At 39.2% G+C, this 23,048-nt stretch overlaps 1 protein-coding gene across 4 annotated transcripts in view; it reads left to right on the top strand.

The window, feature by feature from the left end:
* Positions 1–23,048, top strand: part of USP12 (ubiquitin specific peptidase 12) — a 161,379-nt gene that overhangs the window by 91,160 nt on the left and 47,171 nt on the right. For all 4 annotated transcript variants that reach the window (XM_045978535.1, XM_045978536.1, XM_045978533.1 and 1 more), the window contains one exon: positions 21,993–22,073. Coding sequence is in view for 1 of the 4 variants with exons in the window: in XM_045978533.1 (XP_045834489.1) it covers positions 21,993–22,073 (81 nt within the window). In the remaining 3 variants the exon portion in view is untranslated. The remainder of the gene's footprint in view (positions 1–21,992; positions 22,074–23,048) is intronic.

The raw sequence follows: 23,048 nt of genomic DNA, 5'->3' as shown, positions 1-23,048 counted from the left end.
TTTTGTTCAGTTTATGAAACTATAACATCTGGAGGATAAATGATGCTACCAATGGACCAGATATTTTCGAGGAATTCACAGAGGAGTGAAAAGTAGTAGAAAGGGTTCAAGAGACAGCAGTGAGCGGGAAGAGTCAGGGCAGGAAAGAGAAGAACTGATAAAGAACTGAGGGCTGTAGTGTTCTCGGGAAAGCCTCATGGAAGGTTGCATTTGGAACCTGTAGCTGCTGTCGGATTGTGCCTGTGATGCGGTCACCATGGTAATCAGTTCAAGAAGTTGGTTGGCAGGAGCAGGCTCAGCAGAGCCTCCCGTCTTCTGTTCCGAGTAGCTGGCATGCCAGGTTTTTACCTTTAGGAGGAAGCCAGAGATGTGGTCCTTGGAGGAAGTGGGTGACCTCTTCTCTGAGGAGAGCTGAGAGGGTCCTGGGCCTCGACACTGGAGAGCGCAGAGAGGGCCCATGGTAGTTTGGGTTTCCACGGGGGGGGGGGGGGGGGGGGGTGGGCAGGGCGCGGGGCGGCCAGGTGGTTAGCTTGCCTGCCTGCTGCACACTCAGCTGCCTCTCTAGAACTTGCAGCCACTGCTCCCTGGACAGGTGCACAGGAAGCCTGTGCCAGGTCCTTCTGCTAATCGTCTTTCATTCACAAATCTGAACAACTAACCAAGGATTTCCAGACACTTGACGAACACTGAGAGCTTGAAAGAAAACAAGAAACTTAACCGATTCTCCTTGGAGTGGCAGTAGTGTAATGAGTAGGGTCACATTTCTGTTCCTTTCCTTTTTTTCTCCTTCCTTCCTTTTTTCCCTCCTTCTTTCCTCCCTTCCTCCCTCCTCTTTTTTTAATTTTGCTCTCCTGAACTGCTTTTTGTTGGAGTGATGGCATTTTCTTTATTTTTTGCTAGTTATACTCTGGTTTCTCTTCAGATCGTATAAATCTTTCGCCTTTTACCTATAAAATTTTTAGCATGCGTGACTAAAATTTTGTCTTAAGTTAGTATCTCCCCCTCTCTACAAGGCAAGCTCCTTTGCATGCATTAGCTATTCTTTGAGTAATCTCTCTTTCTAGTGACTGTTTTTTGAATAAATCATGACAGATTTGGTTGTAATTATAGAAATGAATATTTAAGTGTTACAGTCCCTGAGTACATAAAGAATTAATTGGGAGGTAGAAGAAATGAGAGGTAGAAGGAAAGGTACACGTGTTAATTTTCTTTTGCTTCATGGCAGGAATTATCATAAGTACTATATGAAATTGGCAAACCTAGCTACAGATTTAAATGTAGAATTACCAGAAGCCTTAGAGCAATGTTGTATCCAATAATACACAATAAAAATTAAGAGGTGGGGGCGCCTGGGTGGCTCAGTGGGTTAAAGCCTCTGCCTTTGGCTCAGGTCATGATCTCAGGGTCCTGGGATCGAGTCCCACATCGGGCTCTCTGCTCCGCGGGGAGCCTGCTTCCTCCTCTCTCTCTGCCTGCCTCTCTGCCTAGTTGTGATTTCTCTCTGTCAAATAAAATATTAAAAAAAAAAATTAAGAGGTGATGGGGAAGTGGAGTTTGGAGGTTGTGTGTGTGCACACGCATGTCTGTGTGCTCACGCCAGTTTTCCCATCTTGAGTAGCAGATTTAAAAGCTTTTCGCTGAGGCATATATTACAGTGATAATAATCACCATAAAAACTAAAACCCAGCTTTTAACAGTGGTTGTCCCTGGGGAAAGGAATGTAAAGGGAAGGAGTGGTAAATAATAATACTTCAGTATTTTTACTTTCTGTATTCTGTGTTTTTATTTTATGTGCCCCCTTTACGGTTTGCATTGCTTTCAGATTGTGAGCATACAATATTTATTAAAGTTTTGTACAAGGCTTACAGAAGAGATTTGATACTTATTCTAATATTTTTAACAAATGTCTGTAGGGAGCTAACTCCAGATTTTTGAGTAGATTGAAGATTGGCATACTTGCCTTCTACCTACACAGTCGCTATCAAAACAAAGTGCGCTTAAAGTACTGTCCTCTATTGGAATTTTCCATCCTGTTGCCCAGTTTGGTAAAACGACCACTTAGAAAAACCTCAGTGACTAATGTTTTCATCATACCTTTACATAGTGCTTTAATGCTATAGAGAAGTTTCACATTCATTATTTGATTATGTGATTTCCATGACAACCCCATGAGGCAGGCAGAGTAGATGTTTCTCTGTATTAGAAGACAAGGAAATGGAGACTGACAGAGTGACTTGCTAAGGTCGTAGGGCTTGTAAAGTGGCGACGGAACCTGCTCTCATGCTCTCCCGATGCACTGCTCGTCCCACACCCCTGTGACAGTTCTGCTCCTGCTTGGCTCTTCGTGTTCCTGGGTGTCTGAAGGGTCTCTCCTACCAGCGCGTATCTTTCCTCTTTGTAACATGACCCAAACTCCAGTTGTGACATTAATGGCCTTGTTTTCTTTCTGCGTTCTGAAATTTGCATTCTAGCTGTGTTTAAAATATATAAATCCGTGTTAATTGTAATTCAGTTTTTGAGATGCGCCACACATAAATGTTGGGTATCATTCAACCTTTTGTTATTTCAGCAGCTGGGCAACCCTGTTCCTTACCCTGCTGAGCCGATCTTTTCTTAGAGACATAGATGCCTTCCAAATTTTTCTCATGTCCTTGTTTGGTGCTGTTGTGGTTTGCGGAATCAGAGCAGTGGAATTTAAATGTTGTTTACTTCAAGAACTAACTTACTGTCTTGGGCTTACGATATTGAATAAGCAACACTTGGCCTTACCTGAACCCTCCAGTTGTGTTTTTCACCTAAGAAATCTTTATTTCAACTAGTGACTTGCTCTCCAGGAAAACAACAGTGGGGAAGTAAGTGTATTTAGCTCTTGTCTTGGGAGCCCAGTGTAATACTCTTGTCCCTTGATCATGGGTTTTTAAAAAAATTATGGTAAAATATATAGAATGTAAAATTTGTCATTTCAACTGATCTTAAGGGTACATTTTGGTGACATTAGTTACGTTCACCATGTTGTGTAGCCATCACCACTCTCTCATTCCAAAACGTTTTCATTACTCCAAACAGAAACTTCAAGCCATTTGAGGGTAACTCCCCTTTCCTCCCTCTCTCCGAACCTTGCTATCCTATACTCTACTTTCTGTTTTCTGTGAATTTGCCTACTTTAGGTAGGCATGTAAGTGGAAGCATACAATATTTGTCCTTTTGTGTCTGGCTTCTTTCACTTAGCAACTTTTTTCAAGGTTCATTCATTTGTTGCATGAATCTGTACTGCATGTTTTTAAATGGCTGAATAATATTCCGTGATATTGCATTGTTGTCACTCCACATCTTGTTTATCCATTCATCCCCTGATAGGCGTTTGGAGTTGTTTCTACCTTCTGGCTATCACAAATAATGCTGCTGTGAACACTGACATATGTGTATCTCTTTGACTTCCTGGTTTCACATCTTCTGGATCTAGGACTGAAATTATTGAGCCAAATGGTTATTCCATATTGACTTTTTGAGGAACCACTGAGTCTCCCTATATCCTCATCATGACTTGTTATTTTATTTTTTATTTTTATTGTCTTGATTCTAGCCATCCTGATGGGTGTTGAAGTGTAGTACCTTGTGATTTTGATTTGCATTTGCCTGAGGAGTAATGATATTAAGCATCTTTTCATGGACTTATCTGCCAGCTGGGTTGTCTTTTTGTTTTTTTGTTTTTTTTTTTGTTTTTTTGTTTTTTTTAAGAGAGGAGAAGGGGTGGGACAAAAGAGAGAATCGTTTCTTTTCTTTTCTTTAAAGATTTATTTATTTATTAATTTAGAGAAAGCAGGGAGCAGGGACAGAGGGAGAGAGAGAGAGGATCTTAAGCAGATTCCATACCCAGTGGGAGCCTGATGGGCGCTCAGTCTCATGACCCTGAGATTATGACCTGAGTCAAAATCAAGAGTTGGACGCCTGACTGCCTGAGCTACCCAGGCACCGCCCCTAGTTGTCACTTTTTTCTTGAATTGTGGAAGTTCTTTATATATTCTGGATTTTAATCCCACTTTTCATGATTAAGAAGGCTTTTAACGTGTTGCTGAGTTTGGTTTGCTAATATTTTGTTGACTATTTTTCATCTCCATTCATAAGGAATATTGATAGGTGCGCAGTTTCCTTACAGTGTCTTAGTACAGCTTCCGTGTCAGGGTAAGGCTGGCCTCATAAAATGAATTAGGAAGTATTCCTTCTTCTTCAGTTTTTTGAAAGAGTTTAAGAAAGGTGTTAATTCTTGTTTAAATGTTTGATAGAATTCACCAGTGGAGACATCTGGCGCTGGACTTTTCTTTGTCGAGAGGTTTTCAGTTACTGACTCAGTCTCCTAACTTGTTTTTTAAGTCTTCCAATTTTTAATTTTTTTTTCTTGAGTCACTTGGCAGCTTGTATTTTTAGGAATTTGTCCATTTCGTCTGGATTTTGCAGTCGGTTGGCATACAGTTGTTGGTCATGATATTTTCTTACAATCTTTTTATTTCTGTCATGTTGGTAGTAATATTGTCTCTTTTCTGATTTTATTTGAATCTTTTCTCTTTTATCTTCATTAGTCTGGCTAAAGGTTTGTCAAATGTGTTGATCTTTCCAAAGAATTGTTTGGTTTTATTGATTTTCTCTATTCTTTTACCTTCTGTTTCATTTATCTACATGTGAATCTTTATTATATCCTTCCTTCTGCTAGTTTTGTGGGTCAGATTGCTCTTCTTTTTCTACTTTCTTAAGCTGGACAGTAAGCTCTTTCTTCATTGTTAATGTTGGCTTATCTGGATCTAAATTTCTCTCTGAGCATTGCTTTTGATGTATCCCATTTGTTAACACATGTTTGTGTTTTTGCTTTCTTTCATCTTAAGGTATTTTCTAATTCCCTTTGGTTTCTTCTTTACCTCTTGGTTGTTTAAGAATATGTTGTTTAATTTCCACATACTGGTGAGTTTTTCAGTTTTCCTTATTTCATCAGTTTGTAGTCTTATTACAATGTCGTCAGAAAAGATACTTTGTATGGTTTCAGCCTTTTAAAATTAATTAAGGCTTGCTTTATGGTCTAATGTAATATATTGTGGAGAATCTTCTGACTGGACTTAAGAAGAATGTATATTCTGTGGTTGGGTAGAGTGTTCCATTTATGTCTGTTAGGTTTATTTGGTTAACACTGTTGTTGAAGTCCTGTTTCCTCCTTGAGCTTCTGTCTGGTGGTTTTATCTATTACTGAATGAGAATATTGAGTTATCCATCTGTTGTACAACTGCCCCTTTCCCTTCAATTTTGTCAGTTTTTTTAAAATTTATTTTTTAAATTGAGGTAGGATTGGCCTGTAACATACAGGTATACAGCATAATTATTTGATGGTCATTGTGAAGTAGTCATCACAGTAAGTGTAGTTTCTGTTTGTCTTCATAAAGGATTGCAAAAGAATTTTTTTTTGTGTTAAGAACTTTCAAGATCTGTTCGCAGCAACTTTCAGATATGCAGTTTAATGTTACTGACTTAGTCATCATGAGGTACATTACATTTTCATAATTTACTTATTTTATTGATCCTCTTCACCCGTTTTACCTATCCCCCCACCACCACTACTGGCAGTCTCCAGTCTGCTCTCTGTGTCTGTGAGTTTTGTTTTGCTTTATTTTTTTTTTTTCAGCTCCACATAAAAGTGAAATCATGTGGTATTTGCCTTACTCTGTTTGACTTATTTCACATAGCATAATAATCTCAAGGTCCATCCGTGTGTTACAAATGACAAGATTTCGTTCTTTTTTATGGGTGTGTGTGTATGTGTTGTTATTTGGTTCTTGTATCGGCAATGCTGGCCTTGAAAGATGGGTTTGGCAGTTTGGGAAGAGTTTGAGAAGGCTAAGTATTGAATATTCTTCGAATGTTTGGTAGAATTTCCCAGTGAAGTACATCTGATCCTGGACTTTTGCTTGTTGGGAGGATTTTGATTATTGATTCAGTATCCTTACAAGTAGTCAGTCTTCTCAGACTTCCTGTTTGTTCAGGATACTGTCTTGGAAGATTGTATGTTTCCAGGAATTTAGTCATGTCTTCTATGTTGTCTAATTCGTTGGCATATAATTGTTGATAATAGTCTCTTAGATCCTTTGTATTTCTTTGGTATCATTTGTAACTTCTTTTTCATTTCTAATTTTATTTATATGAGCTCTGTCTCTGTTGTTCTTAGTGAGTCTAAAGCATTGTCAGTTTTAATTATCTTTTCAAGGAAAAGAGACTCTTCATTTCATTGATATTTTCTAATTTTTTGTCTCTATTTTATTTCTGCTATGATTTATATTATTTTTTTTTTCCTACTATCTTTGGCCTTAGCTTTTCCTTTTCTAGTTACTTTAGGTATAAAGTTAGATTGCGTATTTGAGATTTTTCTTGTTTCTTGAGTTAGACCTGTATTGCTGTCATCTTACCTCGACCTGTATTGCTGTCATCTTACCTCTTAGAAGAGGTAAGATGTTTTTGCTCCATCCCATAGATTTTGGTGTGTTGTATTTCCAATTTAATTTGTTTCAAGGTATGTTTTTAAAATTTTTTTCTTTTGATTTCTTCATTGACCCATTGGTTGTTCAGGAACTTGTTGTTTTTATCTCCATGTATTTGTGATATTTTGGTTTTGTTTTCCTCTTATAATTGCTCTCTAGTCACACTGTTATGGTTGGAAAAAAATACTTGATATGATTTCAGTTTTCCTATATTAATTATTCAGACTTGTTTTGTGGTTAACATCTGTTTTGGAGACTGTTTCATGAATACTTGAGAAAAATGTCTATTCTGCTTTTGGATGGAATGTTCTCTATGTGTTTATTAAGTTTATCTAATCTAATGTGTTGATTAAGGCTGTTATTTCCTTACTGGGTTCCCCCCCCCTTTTTTTTGGTCTAGGTTATCTATCCATTGATGTAAATGGAATATTAAAGTCCTTCACTATCATATTGCTGTCAGTTTCTCCCTTTAGGTTTGTTAATATTAGCTTTAGGTACTCCTGTGTTGGGTCCATAAATATTTCCAAATGTTGTGTTTTCTTGTTGGTTTGATTTCTTTATTATTATGTAATATCTGGTCCCTGTGTTAAAAGGCTATTTTGCTTGATACCCCTCCTACCTTTTGGTTTTCATTTGTATGGTATATATATTTTCATCCCTTCACTTTCATTGTATGGTCTTATGTCCGAAGTGAATTTCTTTAGGCAGCATATACATAGGTCGTGTGTGTGTGTGTGTGTGTGTGTGTGTGTTTAATTCTTTCACTTACTCTGTCTTTTGGTTGGAGAATTTTGGCCATTTATATTTAAAGTAACTAGTGGTAGGTATGTACTTATGCCATTTTGTAAATTGTTTTTTGGGTGTTTTGTACCTCCTCACTTCTTTCTATGTTTTTTTGTTCTCTTCCCTGTTGTGATGACTTTTTGTAGTGTTATGCTTAGAATACTTTCCCATTATCTTTTGTGTACCTACTGTAGGTTTTTACTTCACTTTTACCTGAGACTCACTTGTAAGAGCCCATATATAGAACACACTGTTTAAAAGGTAATGGGAAGTTAGTTTTGAATAAATTCTAAAGCTGCAATTTTTACTTCTTCTCCCCCATGTTTTATATTTTTGATGTCACATTTTACATCTTTTTATTTTGTGTATTGTTTAATTATTGAAGTTTTATTTAATTTTTACTACTTCTTTTAATCTTAAACTAGCTTTATAAATGATCATTCCACTACTTTTTATTGTTTATTTACTTTTACCAGTAAGATTTTTACTTTACTATGTTTTCTTGTTACTAATTAGTGCCTTTCCACTTCCCCACCCTCCATCTTGAAGAAGTCCTTTTAACAGTTCTTGTAAGGTTCATTTAGTAATAAATTCCTTTAGCTATTGCTTGTTTGGAAGACTCTTATCTCTCCTTGAGTTCTAGATGATGACCTTGTTGGATAGAGTTCTTCGTTGGAAGTTTTTTTCCATTCAGCACTTTGAATATATCATTCCACTCCCTCTGGCCTGCAAATAAATCTCCTTCACGTGGTTTAGGTGTTTTTCAGTCTGCTGCTTTTGCCCTGGGTTTGGGAATGAATGAGTCTGCACACAACCCCTCTAAGAGCAGAGTCTTTGTTTCCTACAGCCCTATTTTTCTTCTGAATGTAAGCCGCACTGGTTTTCCAAAGCAGATGTTTTAAGGGTTTGTCTCTCTGGTACAGGTCCCAAGGGCTCAGGTGCTTGAAGGAAAGTTCTGTATTTGTGAGATCCCTCTCAGCTCCTTCTGATTGTGGATCATTACACCAGAGGTGGGGTTTTTGGAAAGATAGTGTCTCTGCCTCTCTTTCCCTTGTTGATGTGGCCTTTTTATCCTCTGTTGTGGAGGATTTGTTCAGCTAATTTTCAGCCCCCCCCCCACCCATTGTTGCATATTAACTGTAGATTGGTTTTGTCTATGGAAGGAAGTGAGTTCGGGATTCTCCCACTAGACCATCTGCAACTGTCTTAGTTTTGTCAGTCGTTGGTTGGTGCTTGTTACGTTGTCTTGGTGGATTAAACTTTATTAGTATGTAATGTTCTTTGTCTCTTATCTTCCCCCCCCTCCAGCTTTACTGAGATATCAACATATGACATATGGAAGTTTAAGGTGGTGATATGATACTTGTGTGTATTGCAAAATGATTACCACCTTAAGATTAGTTACCACCTCCCACTCCGCACATAATTGCCATTTGTGTGTGAGTGTGTGTGTTGATAACATTTAAGGTCTACTTTCTTAGATCTTTCAAGTATATAATACAGTATTGTCCTAAGTTTTGAGGGGTGTATTTCACACACAATGTTACATTGGTTTCAGGTATACATACAACTTTTTTTGACTTAAAAATCTATCTTGTCTGATAATTGCTTCCTTCCCTCTGGCCCTTTTTTAGTTACCATTTGCTTAGAATATCTTTTTAAATTCTTTTACTTTCGATCTCTAGGTGTCTGTTTATCTAAAATGAGTCTGTTGCAGACATCCTATAGTTAGATCATTTTTAAGACTTTATTTACTTGAGAGAGAGAGCATGAGAAGGGGAAGAGTCAGAGGGAGAAGCAGACTCCTTGCAGAGCAGGGAGTCTGACGTGGGACTCGATCCTGGGATTCCAGGATCATGACCTGAACGGAAGGCAGTTGCTTAACCAGCTGAGTCACTCAGGCACCCCTGGATCATGTTTTTATCTGTTCTGCCAAGTTAGAGAGCTGAAGCTGTTTGCATTGGAAAGTAATTGCTGATAAGGAAGGAATTCTGCATTTAGGTATTTGTTTTCTGTGTGGTTTGTTTCATTTTTTTATTATTCTTTAATCTCTCTGGTAGTGCCTTTTTGGTATTTACTGCATTTCTTTTAATGTACTATTTTGATTCCCTTCTTTTCTGTATATTCTTTAGTTTTTTCTTAGTTTTCTTGAGTGTCAGAATTAGTGTCTTAAATTTATAACAACTTAGTTTGAATAGCAGCAGTTCAGTTCAGTTTCAGGAGTACACAAACATTCTGTGCCTGTACAGCCCTGTCCCTCCACCTATATATAGTCGTCACAGACTACATCTGTACATTGTGCACATCTTAACACAAATCTGCATTTATTGTTTAATGTGTTTTTTAAATCCTATATGAAGAAAAGGGGAGTTAAAAGCAGAAGTACAGGGGCGCCTGGGTGGCTCAGTGGGTTAAAGCCTCTGCCTTCGGCTCAGGTCATGATCCCAGGATCCTGGGATGGAGCCCTGCATCGGGGTCTCTGCTCAGCAGGGAGCCTGCTTCCTCCTCTCTCTCTCTGCCTACTTGTAATTTCTGTCTTTCAAATAAATGAATAAAATCTTTAAAAAAAAAAAAGCAGAAGTACAGTAATACTGGCTATTGTATTTACCAGTGTTCTTTGTTTCATTATATGGCTTTGAGTGATTCCCTAGCCTTTTTTTTTTTTTTTTTCTTTTTCTTTTTTTCCCCATCTTCACCTGAAGGATTCCTTTTAGTATTTTCTTAGAGATCAGGTCTACCAGTAATGAATCCCCTTTAGGCCTGTCTTGGAATGTCCTAATTCTTCATTCCTGAAAGACAGTCTGCAGTTACAGAATTGTTCAACGCTTTTTCTTTTTTAGCACTTTAAAACCTGTCATCCCTCTGCTGAAAAAGCAGCTCCTAAACTTACTGTGGATCCCTTGTATGTGATGAGTTGTTTCTGTCTTGCTGATTTTAAGGTTTTTCTGTCTTTGTCCTTTGGCAGTTTGATTGTAATGTATGGATTTCTTTGAGGTTTTCCTGCTTGGGATTTGTTTAATTCCTTGGATATGTGGATTCAGGCCTTTCATCAAATTTGGTTTGGGGCCATTATATCTTCAGATTTTTTTTTTTTTTTTTACTGCTCGCTTTTTTCCCCCCACCCCTGTTGTCTTTGGGGATTCTCCTGATGTACATGTTGGTATGTTTGATGGTGTCCCATAGGGTCCTCAGTTGATTTCTCTGTATTCTTTTTTCATTGGCTCTTCAGCCTGGATAATTTTAATTTCTTTATTCATACAGCATTCTCTTGATATCCTTTATTAGTTCTTTGGGCGTATTTAAGACCACTGATTTAGCACCTTAGTAATTCCAACATCTAGCATTCCTCAGGGATAGTTTTTGTCAAATTCTTTTTCTCCTCTCAAAGTGCTATGGTTTCCTCTTTCTTTGTATGTTTTGTAACTTTTTAAAAAAGATTTTTATTTATTTATTTGACCGAGAGAGACACAGTGAGAGAGGGAACACAAGAAGGGGGAGTGGGAGAGGGAAAAGCAGGCTTCCCGCCAAGCAGACAGCCTGATGTGGGGCTTGATCCCAGGGCCGAAGGCAGACGCTTAACAACTGAGCCACCCAGGTGTCCCGTTTTATAACTTTGTTGAGAATTGGACCATTTGAATATTATGGTGTGGAGACTTGGGAATCAGATTCTCCCCTTTCTCAGTGATTGCTATTGAGGGTTGCTGTCATCTCTTTGTGTGGTGACTTTTCCAAAATGACTTTGCAAAACCTGCATTCTTTGCTTTGTGTGGTTACTGCAGTTTCTATTACATTATCTGTGGTGAGCTTGTGACCTGGCAGAGATTTACTTAAATGTCTAGGTCTTCCCTCCCACCACCCAGAAAATCCAGAAAGGGAAGTTCATGCAGCCCAGGAGGGTGGAAACAAATGGAGGTGTCTCTGTTGTTTCCGTAGGCTGCCTCCAGTATGGTAAGATACATAACCCTAATGTTAGGAGGGCAAGGTCCCCATTGCCCACCCTGGCACCAGCCAGTGCTTGAGGCACATGGGCCCTGTGCCTGCCTGGGCTGTGAGGCAGAGGAACAGGGGCTGTTTGCTGGTTCATGCACTCTACTCTCTGACCTGGGTTGAGTAGCCTCTGTCTTCAGCAGCCACTCCCCTGGTTGGTGTAAATGCTCTGGGATAGTTGATTCTCATGGGTTTTTCAGCTTCATGATTTTGTGGAGGTACTGACCCCTGGAGCTTCACTTTACTGTGACGTCACTCCACCCATGGTTATATTTTGGACATGTCGTGGTGGCAGCTGCAGTCAGTTCCTGTCTGTGTTTGACAAACACAGTTTGATGATATTTTTACTTTTAGGGTGAGCAGGAGTACATTTAGCTTCTAGAATCTGGAGTATGAACTCTGTTGTTAGTAACTCAGGAAATAATTTTTATTTCGCTTCAATTTAATAATACCTTGTATCTATATAGTGATTTTCGTCACAGGAATGTGACAGGCTTTACAAATAGGTCGTTATTTGTAAAAATAGAAGTGTTCACGTTTTTACAAGTGGAAAAGAACTGAACATGTGTTTTCTGATTGAGCGTTATCATACAATCAGTTTTCCTAGTCACGTGTCCAAAGCTGGCCTAGTACCAGTCCAGGGCTCCTTATTTTTTATAGAGCAAAATACTCTGTACTATTATTTGGTAAAATAGAATAGAAAAATGATAAAACGAATATGGTAGAGCTTAAAGTAATGTCACATTTCTTGTTACTTGTTTGACCAGAGTAGATGAATCTCCACAGAGAGACTGTAAAAACCAAATCTTAACCTTTTTTGTCATAAATAAGGTGCCATTAAGGGAGTTCAGGTATGGTTATGTTTTAAATGTGTACCTGTCCGTGAGAGTGTTGTATAATTTTCTCAGGAAAGTTTTTTTGGTATTGATACAAATAGGACTTGTAAAATTCAGTGTACTCACTCAAATTAAGCATATGCCATTATGTGGAGCTTGGTCCTATTTGAGAATTTTCTTTTTGATGTTCTTGTTAAGCTGACTGGAGGCTTGGCAGAGTAATTCATGCTAAGCCCAGTGTCACCACCAGAACTTTCTGACAGAGGTGAATTAATGAGAGCATTTTCAGTAACTCATTGTCTCGTGAACACTTAGAGATTAAAGACATGGGTTTTTGTTGTTTTTGTTGTTGTTGGCACCAAGTCAGTGTTATTACTTTCTCATTCTTTGACTGATTTAAAAGATTCAAATTGAATCTGAATCTTATTTAATTCTCTACATTTAACTATTCTCTACAAATAACACATTAAGTTGTGAGTTTTATAGCTAATCATTTCACTGAAGATGTTAGAACAAGTAATACAGAGATCATAGCTTTATACATCTGTAATAGGAATACTGAAGTTCTAATAGATATGTGAACTTCTGGAGGTGAAAATTACCTGTCTGATGTTTTTGGTTTGGTCACTTATCATTGAATTACAATGATTCAGATATGTAACTTGCTTAGCTTCTGTTTCTTACATGGTGTGTTTGTGTACTGTTAGGTGGAAAGGATTATATAAGTGCAGGTCTGAGTAAATTGAAATTTGCAGTCATTTGGTCAGTGATTAATCATAGAATTGAATTTTCCTTAGTTGCTTAGATGGAGAATGTTACCTGTATAACTTACATGTAGCGTATATGCCCCTGTGGCAGCTGCTGATGAAGGGAGTAAGCTGCTTTAATTTCTTCTGAAAAGAACTATATTCTTGGAAACTTCAGAAACTTGCCAGAAGTCTTCCCTGCTGGGTTGAAGATTTTTGGGGTGTTGTGGAAGATGGAGGGACGTGGGAGGTACGCATGAACATGTACACATGCACCATTGGGTAAAAAGTTGATATGGCCTCTCCTTCTCCATGGAACTTAAAGGAGGGCTTTCAGAAGACCTGTGATGGTAACAGAGGCCAGAGCCCTTCGGGAGTGTGATTGATTTCCAGAGGTTGATAATTGGTTGTATAGTAGTTCGGAGATATGAAGGTGTTTCGAGTTCTCCATTTGTGTTGGAGACCATCCCACCTTCTCTGTGTACCATTTATACCATGCGATGTCTTGCCAGGGTTGGCTTTGCTTTGTGCCGATCTCGGATTCTCAGACAGTACTTGCCACCCTCTGTGACATGCTTCGAGAGTGCCTTGCCACTCTTAGGCCTGGCCCAATCTTAAGAAGCCCATGTACTTTCTGTGGAGCACGTTTTCTCTTTGATGGCCGAGTTAAAACCAGAGGAGGCCACTGTAGAAGTCCTAGACCAAGATTCTTAGAATGACGGTGCACCAGTGTGGAGCCTCCAGATACTTTCTCAGTTATTTTGGCAATGTCAGTCTCTTGGGGGGTTGATCTAAAGATGGGCCTAAGAAGGAGTAAAGAAACTATTGGTGTGCCTGGCATTGTTCTAAATATATAAATAAATACAATTTTTAGAAACAGGCCATAATAAGTAAGGGTTTCGTCTGCCCTGTTTTCACATTCGGAAATTGGAGCACAAGGGTGTGAACTGTTTTGTCCTAAGTTCACACCATGATTGTGAATCCATGTTGCTGCTGTCTTAGAATTATAACATTTTAGATTTGCAGTAGGTGCTGTAAATCTGATCTCTCTTATCTTGCTGATGAGAATAGCAAGGCGGAGTGATTCTGGACGGTGATGCTGTGGTTAGCTCCTACTAGGCCAGGAAGGCAGGCCTCCTGCTTACAGGCCATTACTCAGTCCATGGCGCAGCCAGCGTTTGGAATGCTTAAGTGTCTACTCATGTTCTCTGGGCTCTTGTTTCACCAGCCTGGAAAGCTAGAATGGAAGTACCTCTGAAGAAAAATTCCAGGCTTGGCTCTTTTAGTTACATCTGTTTATGAAGCCTTTCCCCAATTCTGCAGCTCTCAGTCATTCCTGTCCTGATAGCCTATAGTACAAACTGTATACTAACATAATTTGATATTTGTTTTCCCCTCTGTAACTTTAAATTTATTTGTAATCATTTTCTACCCGGTGTCGTGAAAAACCAATTTTTATTCACTGTATACTCCTCAGTTGGATCATGACTTTGAGATTCTTTCTTACCCTTTTAAATCTTTGGCAGCACTGTATGTATCAAAACTTCTTTTATTTAAACTCAAAAGGGAGGGTTGCCTGGGTGGCTCAGTCAGTTAAGCATCTGCCTTCTGCTTGGGTCATGATCCCAGGGTCCTGGGATTGAGCCGCATATCAGGCTCCCTGCTGAGCTGGGAGTCTGCTTCTCCCTCTTTCTTCCTTTCTGCTCTCTGTCTTTCTCAAATAAATACATAAAATCTTAAAAAAGATAAAAAAAATTAACTCACAGAGGAAATAGGTTTTACAGTTAGACCTAATACACACGTACTTAATTATTGGAACAAAAGTTTTACACACCATTGTTCACTCATAAAGAGATATACCATGACCTCTTCTGTTCTCCTGAAAAAGCAAATGGTAGATCCAAATGGTAGAGACACTGATCTCACTGTCCACTAAATGGGTATTACAATTTTACAGTCATGTTCTATAACTTTTCGCACGGGACTAGGGAGAAAGTAGATACTCAGATACTTGGTGAATTTCACCTTTTATGAAGGACTGCTTCGAGATGATTTTTATGATGCCTGTGAAAAAAAATTTTTTTTTAATACAGATTTTTGTTGTCTCTGATACAGTTTCAGGGACACAGTATTTTCCAGGAGAGCAGGTATGGGCTTTCAGCCTTCCTGTTCTTTTCCATTCTCTTGGTTAAAATATTTGCTTCTTTTTTTTTTTTGTTTTTAATTTTTTTTTTGTTTATTTGACAGACAGATATCGTAGGCAGAGAGGCAGGCAGAGAGAGAGGGGGAAGCAGGCTCCCTGCCAAGCAGAGAGCCCGATGAGGGGCTCGATCCCAGGACCCTGGGATCATGACCTGAGCTGAAGGCAGAGGCCTCAACCCACTGAGCCACCCAGGCGCCCCAAAATATTTGCTTCTTGTATCTTCTCTATTTTGGATTCATCCTTTCACTGCTCAAATTCGCTTTGTCTCTGTTGTGTCCATATCCTCATATGGGCTCTTCCTGTGCCTTTAGAATTTTTCCTAGTTTTACCAAGGTCACTTGATTGTCTCCTCTTTGGGAAGCCTTTCCTGCCTGTTTTGGCAGTTCTCCTTTGGGTACTGACCTGGTGTGACCCTTCGGTGTTACACTCGGAATGATAAAAACTGGATTCAAGGATATGATTTGAAACATAAGAGTGGGAAAAATGAATTTTATCATATTTGTTTTATTTTATTTTTTTTTTAAGATTTTTTTTTATTTATTTATGACAGAGAGAGATCACAAGTAGGCAGAGAGGCAGGCAGAGAGAGTGAGAGGGAAGCAGGCTCCCTGCCGAGCAGAGAGCCCGATGCGGGACTCGATCCCAGGACCCTGAGATCATGACCTGAGCCGAAGGCAGCAGCTTAAACCACTGAGCCACCCAGGCGCCCATCATATTTGTTTTAAACAGAAAGTTGTCTGGGAATTAATTGTTCACTGCAACTGTTTAGTATAAAAAAAGGAAGTATTCTTGACAAGTATATTTTCTAGGTAGTAGATATTCACCTTTTTACAATTTACCGTTTTTTTATTTCTTGCTCAAATGTATTGTATTGTCTTGTGTCTTTCTCATAATGGCAGAGTGGAGGGTGGTCAGAGAGGGTGTGGTTTCCGCGATTGACCGTGTAAAAATTATTTAATCAGAAATGGCCTCCCCCCGGGTTCTTTTGTTTTTTTCCTGTTTGCAGGTGGTATCTCAGAATGATAGATCAAAGACAGCCTTATAGAACTTACTCTTCTTTTACTTGGATGGTTATTTTTTGGCATGAAAAAGAAACATTGCTGAGCTTTCTAAGAATTCATAGTAGGCAGGTTGAATGAAGCACTTACTCCATGACCTGCAAATTCTTGGATTGGATGACTGTTTCTGGGGGTATAATAATATATCCTACCTTTTATTCAGAACTTGATGTTTGGTCTTTAATAGACTCTCCAAACTTTTTCCCTTAATGTGTTAATGAGATCAGAAGAACCAATAGATTCACACATTGCTAGACACATGGGGGATGGGAGGTACTATAGATTTTGAGGTCTTATATATGAGATAACCAAGGTCCAGAGAGAGAAGCATTTTGCCTCAAGTTGTTTGAGCTAGTTAGTGACAAGGCTAGGACCAGGTCTTGTAAAGGTCTGTACCTTTCCTAGGTCAGTGCCATAATAGTGTACCATGGTCTTGTTGTAGCAGCTCCCCAACTGATCCAACCCATTCTTCCATGAAATATTTTCTGTAAAACAACATTTCCTATTTTTAATAAAAATGTTAGTTTGAATTTCTAGCATTATATTGACAGGAATATTGACTAAAAAATACTACCCAGGGAGCCTGGGTGGCTTAGTCAGTTAGGTGTCCAACTCTTAAGTCTCAGTTCAGGTCTTGATCTCAGGGTCATGAGTTCAAGCCCCACTTTGGGCTCCATTTAAGAAAAAGAAAAAATATTACTATTAACCTGGACTCTTAGGCATAGCCATTGAGTTTTTTCTCTTTTCTGATTAATTATCTTATTAAGACTTTCTCTTCTTGGGGGAGAGTACAGGGATTTTCCGTAAAGCTCTGCCCCACGTGTACATAGCCTCCCTCATTATCAGCGTCCCCCGCCAGACTGGTACTTTTTGACATAACTGATGAACTGCACTGAAACATCGTAATCATCTAAAGTCCAAGTTTATGATACTGTTTACTTTTGGTATATAGTCTAAACAAATGTATAATGACCTAGTCATCATTATAGTATTATATGGAATATTGTCAGTGCCCTAAAAGTCCTCTGTGCTCTGCCTGTTCATCCATCCCTCTCCCCAACTTCCAGTTTTTTTACTGCCTTCTGTAATACCATTGAGTTTTTAGTTTCAATTATTGTAACCTTTATATTTAGAAGTTTGATTCAGTTCTTTTAAAAAAACTGCATCAGGGGCGCCTGGGTGGCTCAGTGGTTAAGCCGCTGCCTTCGGCTCAGGTCATGATCTCAGGGTCCTGGGATCTAGCCCCGCATAGGGCTCTCTGCTCAGCAGGGAGCCTGCTTCCTTCCCCTCTCTCTGCCTGCCTCTCTGCCTACTTGTGATCTCTCTCTCTGTCAAATAAATAAATAAATCTTTAAAAAAAAAAAACAAACTGCATCAGCTTTGAGTCTCATCTCTGTTCTTATAATCAAGCAATTGTTATTTCTTGGCACATATTAAGCATTTGTTTTGTATCCTGTCTGAAATAGTTATGGTATTTAGTATTTTGAGAGTCTAATTCTCCTGTCTGTGTTTCTGCTGGCTTTTATTCATAGCGCTTTATTTTCTTGTTTTGTGTATGTGTATGAGTTTTGATTGTGAACTCAAATCTCTTGGAGTTTTATTTGTGGGACTTTTTGGTGGGGTGGATTAACTTTAGCTCCCAGAGTGAACTTGTAATTCTGCTGGTTGCCAGGTGAAGAGGGCAACATCAGCTCAGGGTCTCTTTGAATTACATTATCTGCTTGAGTGGTCTGGTTTAAGATCATACAGCTTGTGTGGATTTGGGTTACAGTCTTCATGAGGGTCAGCTTGGGGTTATGAATTTTTGGAAGCTGTCCTCCACCCCCAGTGCCAAGCACGTGTCACGCATGTTTCCTTGCTGCCTCTTGTGGTACAGGATTATTTCTTTCTCCTCCTGACATGGAGATCAGCCCTTTTAGAATCTTAGTGTCACGCTCGGGTCTTTTGTTGGCCTTCCTGTCATCCCAAGTTTTAGGTTTCCCTGCACTCTCTTTCATTCAACTGTCACTAGTGTTGACACATAACCCTCACTGTAAATCTCTCTTTGGCATTGGCCTGTCTCCCAGGGTTCTCCCATCATTTTGTTTTTTGTTTTCTGCGGATTCCTCATTTTCTCACCAGCTCAGTAGATTACTGTTTTTTTAATATTAAAATTCATCCACCTCATTGTTCTCATCAGGAGGGTCATGAATACCTCATTGCTTCTTTATGATGAATTCTGTAGTAATAGGTACTGACTCTAAAGTAATCCTTTGTGTAAGTTACAAAAATGGAGACAACAATCAGAAAAGAATGTCTTCTTCCTTCTCTGTGTGTCATGTACTCATACAATAGAGAAGAATCCTGATACCTATGAAAGCTTTAGAGCAGAAATTCTAATCTGAGCATGCCAACATTTCTTTCCTTTATTCTGGGAAAGCATCACTGATGCAATAAACCACTGTTAATTGTAGTGGGATCATATTTCTCAAGTGTTGTAAGGATGGAGAATTGTTCAGAGCCATTATTATTGAATATTGATTTGTTCTAGGTTCAGTTTAAACCTTGGGGCTGCTGGTTGACCATTATTTGACATGATAGGGTTTGTCAACCTTCAACAACATCCTCAAGGGATGACATTGAGAAGTCTTCTGAAGATACTAAAAATTCTACAGCATACTTTTGGCTTGGTGGCTCTTTCTCCCCAGCTATACTGAACTCTAGTGTTGAAAACCAGTCATCAGAAACTGAATTACTTAGTCTCCTCTTTGCATTTGTAGTTAGCATTCAGCTAGAGGTAGAGATACATACTCTGATTGTTTCTGCAGAGAAAATCTTGAGTTCACGCTGTAAGACTATCCTGCACATTCACAGAATCTGCATTATACAGCATCATTATCATGGTAAGGTATATGTTACTATGCTGTCCTTTAATTTAGAACCGTCATAAAGTAAATTCCATTCTCTCTTTGAACTTTCCATTTGGATCTGCTCCCCCTATTCCATCTGTTGCTCTGACCTTTCTCTTCTGAACTGTGTTGTTTGGCATGTATTATTGGTTGGCTTGGCCCTCCAAGGACTTTTGTGTTGGTATAGTAAATGTCCTCAGAAATGTTGGTAAAAGTGATTGGTAATGGTAGAATGTTGAGTTGGAAATTACGTAGTCTTAATTTTCTAAACAGGCTTAGCTGTGAAAACCTTAATTTGGGTAAAGGATTACTCGAATACCCAACAGATAAACTGGGAGCTGGGGTTTTTGAAAATGGTGAGGAGATGGACCCTTTTATTTTGCAAATGAAGCATCATAAATCCAGAAAGATTCAATGGCTATGGTTTATGGCTGTTTCCATTTTATCACACTTCGCCTCCTCTTCCCAGATCTCTGATTGGATTGTGGTTTTGCTTTATTGTGTCAGCCTTTCCAGAGTACAGTGACTGTACCTTTGGGCGGCTTGGTGGAATTGGCCGGAGTGAGGAAATCCATTTTTTTAATGGTAGCTACCTCATTTTTTTTTTAAGCTATCTCATTTTTCTGCTGACTTGTTTTCTTCTGTGTTACATGGAGCAGACATTTATTAACATTACGGGGTAATGAGAATAGCCTTCTTCCCCCCTTTGAATTTGAAGGGAAGGCGAAGAAGGGAACCAATATTTATGGGACACTGCTGGATGTTTTTTTTTTTTTTTTTTTTTAAAGATTTTATTTATTTATTTATTTATTTGACAGAGAGAGAGAGATCACAAGTAGGCAGAGAGAGAGGAGGAAGCAGGCTCCCCGCGGAGCGGAGAGCCCGATGCGGGGCTCGATCCCAGGACCCCGAGATCATGACCCGAGCCGAAGGCAGTGGCCCAATCCACCGAGCCACCCAGGCGCCCCTGCTGGATGCTTTTATAGGGGTTTAAATTCCTTTCATTGTAGCTATCCTCTGAAGTAGTTGGTGACCTTTTCCTTTTGTAGTTAAGGAAACCAAGGTGCAGGGAAGCTAATAACTTGATCCAGAGTGAGACTTACCTTGAGGATGCAGGACAGCTGGAGGATTTTCTAAGCAGGCATGAAAATCTGTGATGGAGGGGCGGGGATAAGTGGATCCTCTGGCATGGTTAGAATGCGCGGTCTGTGGTGTGTGGTTGGCATTACACTGGTGAGACAATGTTCATGTGTTATGTGTTCATCCTAAGGGCCAGAAATGCTTTCCTGAGTTACGTGTACTGGTATTTTACTGTTCCACATAAAAAGATGTAATAAGGTTGTATTTTGGGTAATAGAACCTTTCTTCTTTTTTCTCCTTCTTGCCCTGCCTTCTCCCCTGCCCTTCTGTTTTGTGGGGAGGGGGTTATACTTATTTGAATAAACTAGTATTATTTCTTACAGTAGGTGGTAAACATCTGGGCTTATTGATACTTTTCAACATATTTGAGGAAATTTGATGACCTGATAACTTGTGCTGGCGGGGATGGGGAGAGGGGCTTCCAACATTCGCACCAAGACGGATTTGTTGAGTAGATCTTGTAGTTGCTGTAATATTTGAATTTGATGTTGTTCTAAAACAGTGGATGGCCAGATTAGAAATAAATGGTATCTGTAAACTAGCGATTATATGAAGGTTTTGTAGAAAGCCTTAAAAAAGTCCTAAATTAAAAAAAAAAAAAAAAGGCACTGTCATGTTTATATACAAGTGCTGGAGGGCTGGAAGATATTAAAGGAAATGTCTTGTTTTGGTAGAATTTGACCACCAATCCACCAAGTCCCTTTAATCAGTACTTGCAATCAGGAAGTTGAGGATGTGTTGTCTAACAGAGGTTGGGCTTCCCAAGTCCAGGAGTGGAGCTCAGTCAGGAAACAACAGGGATGGGCTTCTGGGCACAGAGGTAGCGTTAACCTCGAGTCAGCGCCTGGGAGGAGGCATGGTGTGTGTGTGTTGTCTTGTGTGCGATTTTGCCAAGTGGTGTTCAGACATTTTGTGAGTCATACTGTGTCAGTTTTGTGTAGGTGGTGGTATGTTTTCTTGGGAATTTTCAAGTAACCATATCTCGAGTTGGGTTTTCAGCATTGCTGTCGTTTCCCTTCCAGCTATGTTCAGAGTCCGTTTAGTGGCATGTGCCACTACACAGGACACCCTGCCCCCACCAACCCCTCAACACAGAGTTGAGTCAGTCATATTCCCGAGACTGTGACACTCAATTGTTGTCTGGGCACAGGGCCCTTTTTTGGTTGCATTTCATTTTATTTTTTCCCTTTTTTATCCCTCACCCTCAATGCCATGTCCCAGTCCTCTTTCGGCACCCACTCAAGTATGTTTCATGTATGTTCTTCAGCCCATTTGCCATCTGCTAATTTTTATACGTGTTAATCTCGTTTGTTTTTTTTAACGTTATCTTTTTGAGAAATGGTCATGCTTTTGTATGTAAACCTGGTTCCATGGTTCTGACTCTGCTACGTAGTAGGATGGTTGGCAGTTGCGCAGTCATCAGGGCCATTTCACACAGCGTTTTTGTCATTTGGGATCCGTGTGGGGATTTTCACGTATATCACTCCAAAGAATTGTTAGGTCATTGAATATATGCATATTTGGTTTTAGCTCTCCTGTTAGAGCACATGGTACAGCAGGGGCTTTAATCCATTACCCAGAAAATAGTAACACATTTCAAATAGAATTTCTTGATCCATGCTTTGGTTTCCTGAGGAAGTTCTTGCAAACTAATTTTTAGTCATATTATTAAAACCTTTATTCTTCACTATCATCCTTTATTTTCCAGTAATGTTAGGGAGTCAAAGGGAACATAGTTTTTTAAAGGATTTCTCTGAAATGCCTATATAACTGTGAAAACTTAATGAAAATACTACAAATACTGAGATTTCTGTTTTTGTTTTTGTCTTTTTATAGGGCGCCAATGCCTCGGCATTAGAGAAAGAGATTGGTCCAGAACAGTTTCCAGTCAATGAGCACTATTTTGGATTAGTCAATGTAAGTATCCGTTGATACTTAGCCTTCACCAGTACCTTTGGAAATAGTTTTAAAAATGATGCGTGCATCTCATCATTTATTAAAGGAAAATTGTTTATTTGCATCACTAGGCTTAAGACCAAGAAACTTGATTTGAAATTCTCTTTTTAAAGAAAGGGAAACAAAGTTGCCCAAGGTCTTAAGAATTTTAAAATGGTTTTTTAATTTTTCCTATTTTGTGTCAGAATTTTTTATAACTAAAATTTTGTATGGCTTACACCAAATGATCTCTTGATTCTTTGAGAATCCTTTAAATGCCTAAATATAAGTGGTCCAGATGTACAGGTATAATAAACTTTTGTAAATGCCTCCCTGTGTCTGTAAAGTATTTGTCAACTTCCGGCAGTGCTTAACTAGTATAGATATACAAGGGCAAAATATAAGTAAAGGGTACATTCCCCAGCCTTGTGGAGGTAATTCTAGTAATTATGCATCACTAAAACTTTGGAAGAACTTTTTTTTAGAATTTTTAACTCTTTTCTGAATCATCAGCACACACCTGAAATCTGTGTTTTAGGGTACTGTTAGGTGGGTCCGTGGTGAGTGTGTTACACTACAGAGAGAGGTGGTAATATGGGTGACAAAGTTCCATCGAACACACCTGTGTGTCACTGAACACTAATATGTAATTGTGATGTATGAGGTGGATTTCTTGTGTGATTTGAAGAAAGCAGTTAAAGTGGTGTGGGTGTTTCTTTTTGCATTGGGAGTCCCCTCGTGGGTGTGAAGCTTGTGACTGAATCAGCAGTCCCCCACTCTACAGCGACCCCTCCCAGAGGAGGCTGGCCATTTTTCCTGGAATCTACCCCGTATTCTAAATCAAGTGCCTATGCCGCTGTTAGAAACAGTCCATTCGGGTGCTTGGGTCATTAAGCGTCTGCCTTTGGCTCAGGTTGTGATCTCAGTGTCCTGGGATCGAGCCCCGAATTGGGCATC

The sequence above is a fragment of the Meles meles genome, chromosome 14 (genome assembly GCF_922984935.1).
Source record: "Meles meles chromosome 14, mMelMel3.1 paternal haplotype, whole genome shotgun sequence".
NCBI classification, from domain to species: domain Eukaryota; kingdom Metazoa; phylum Chordata; class Mammalia; order Carnivora; family Mustelidae; genus Meles; species Meles meles.
The sequence above is the reverse complement of the archived record's forward strand: the minus strand, read 5'-3'. Positions and strand labels throughout refer to the sequence as shown.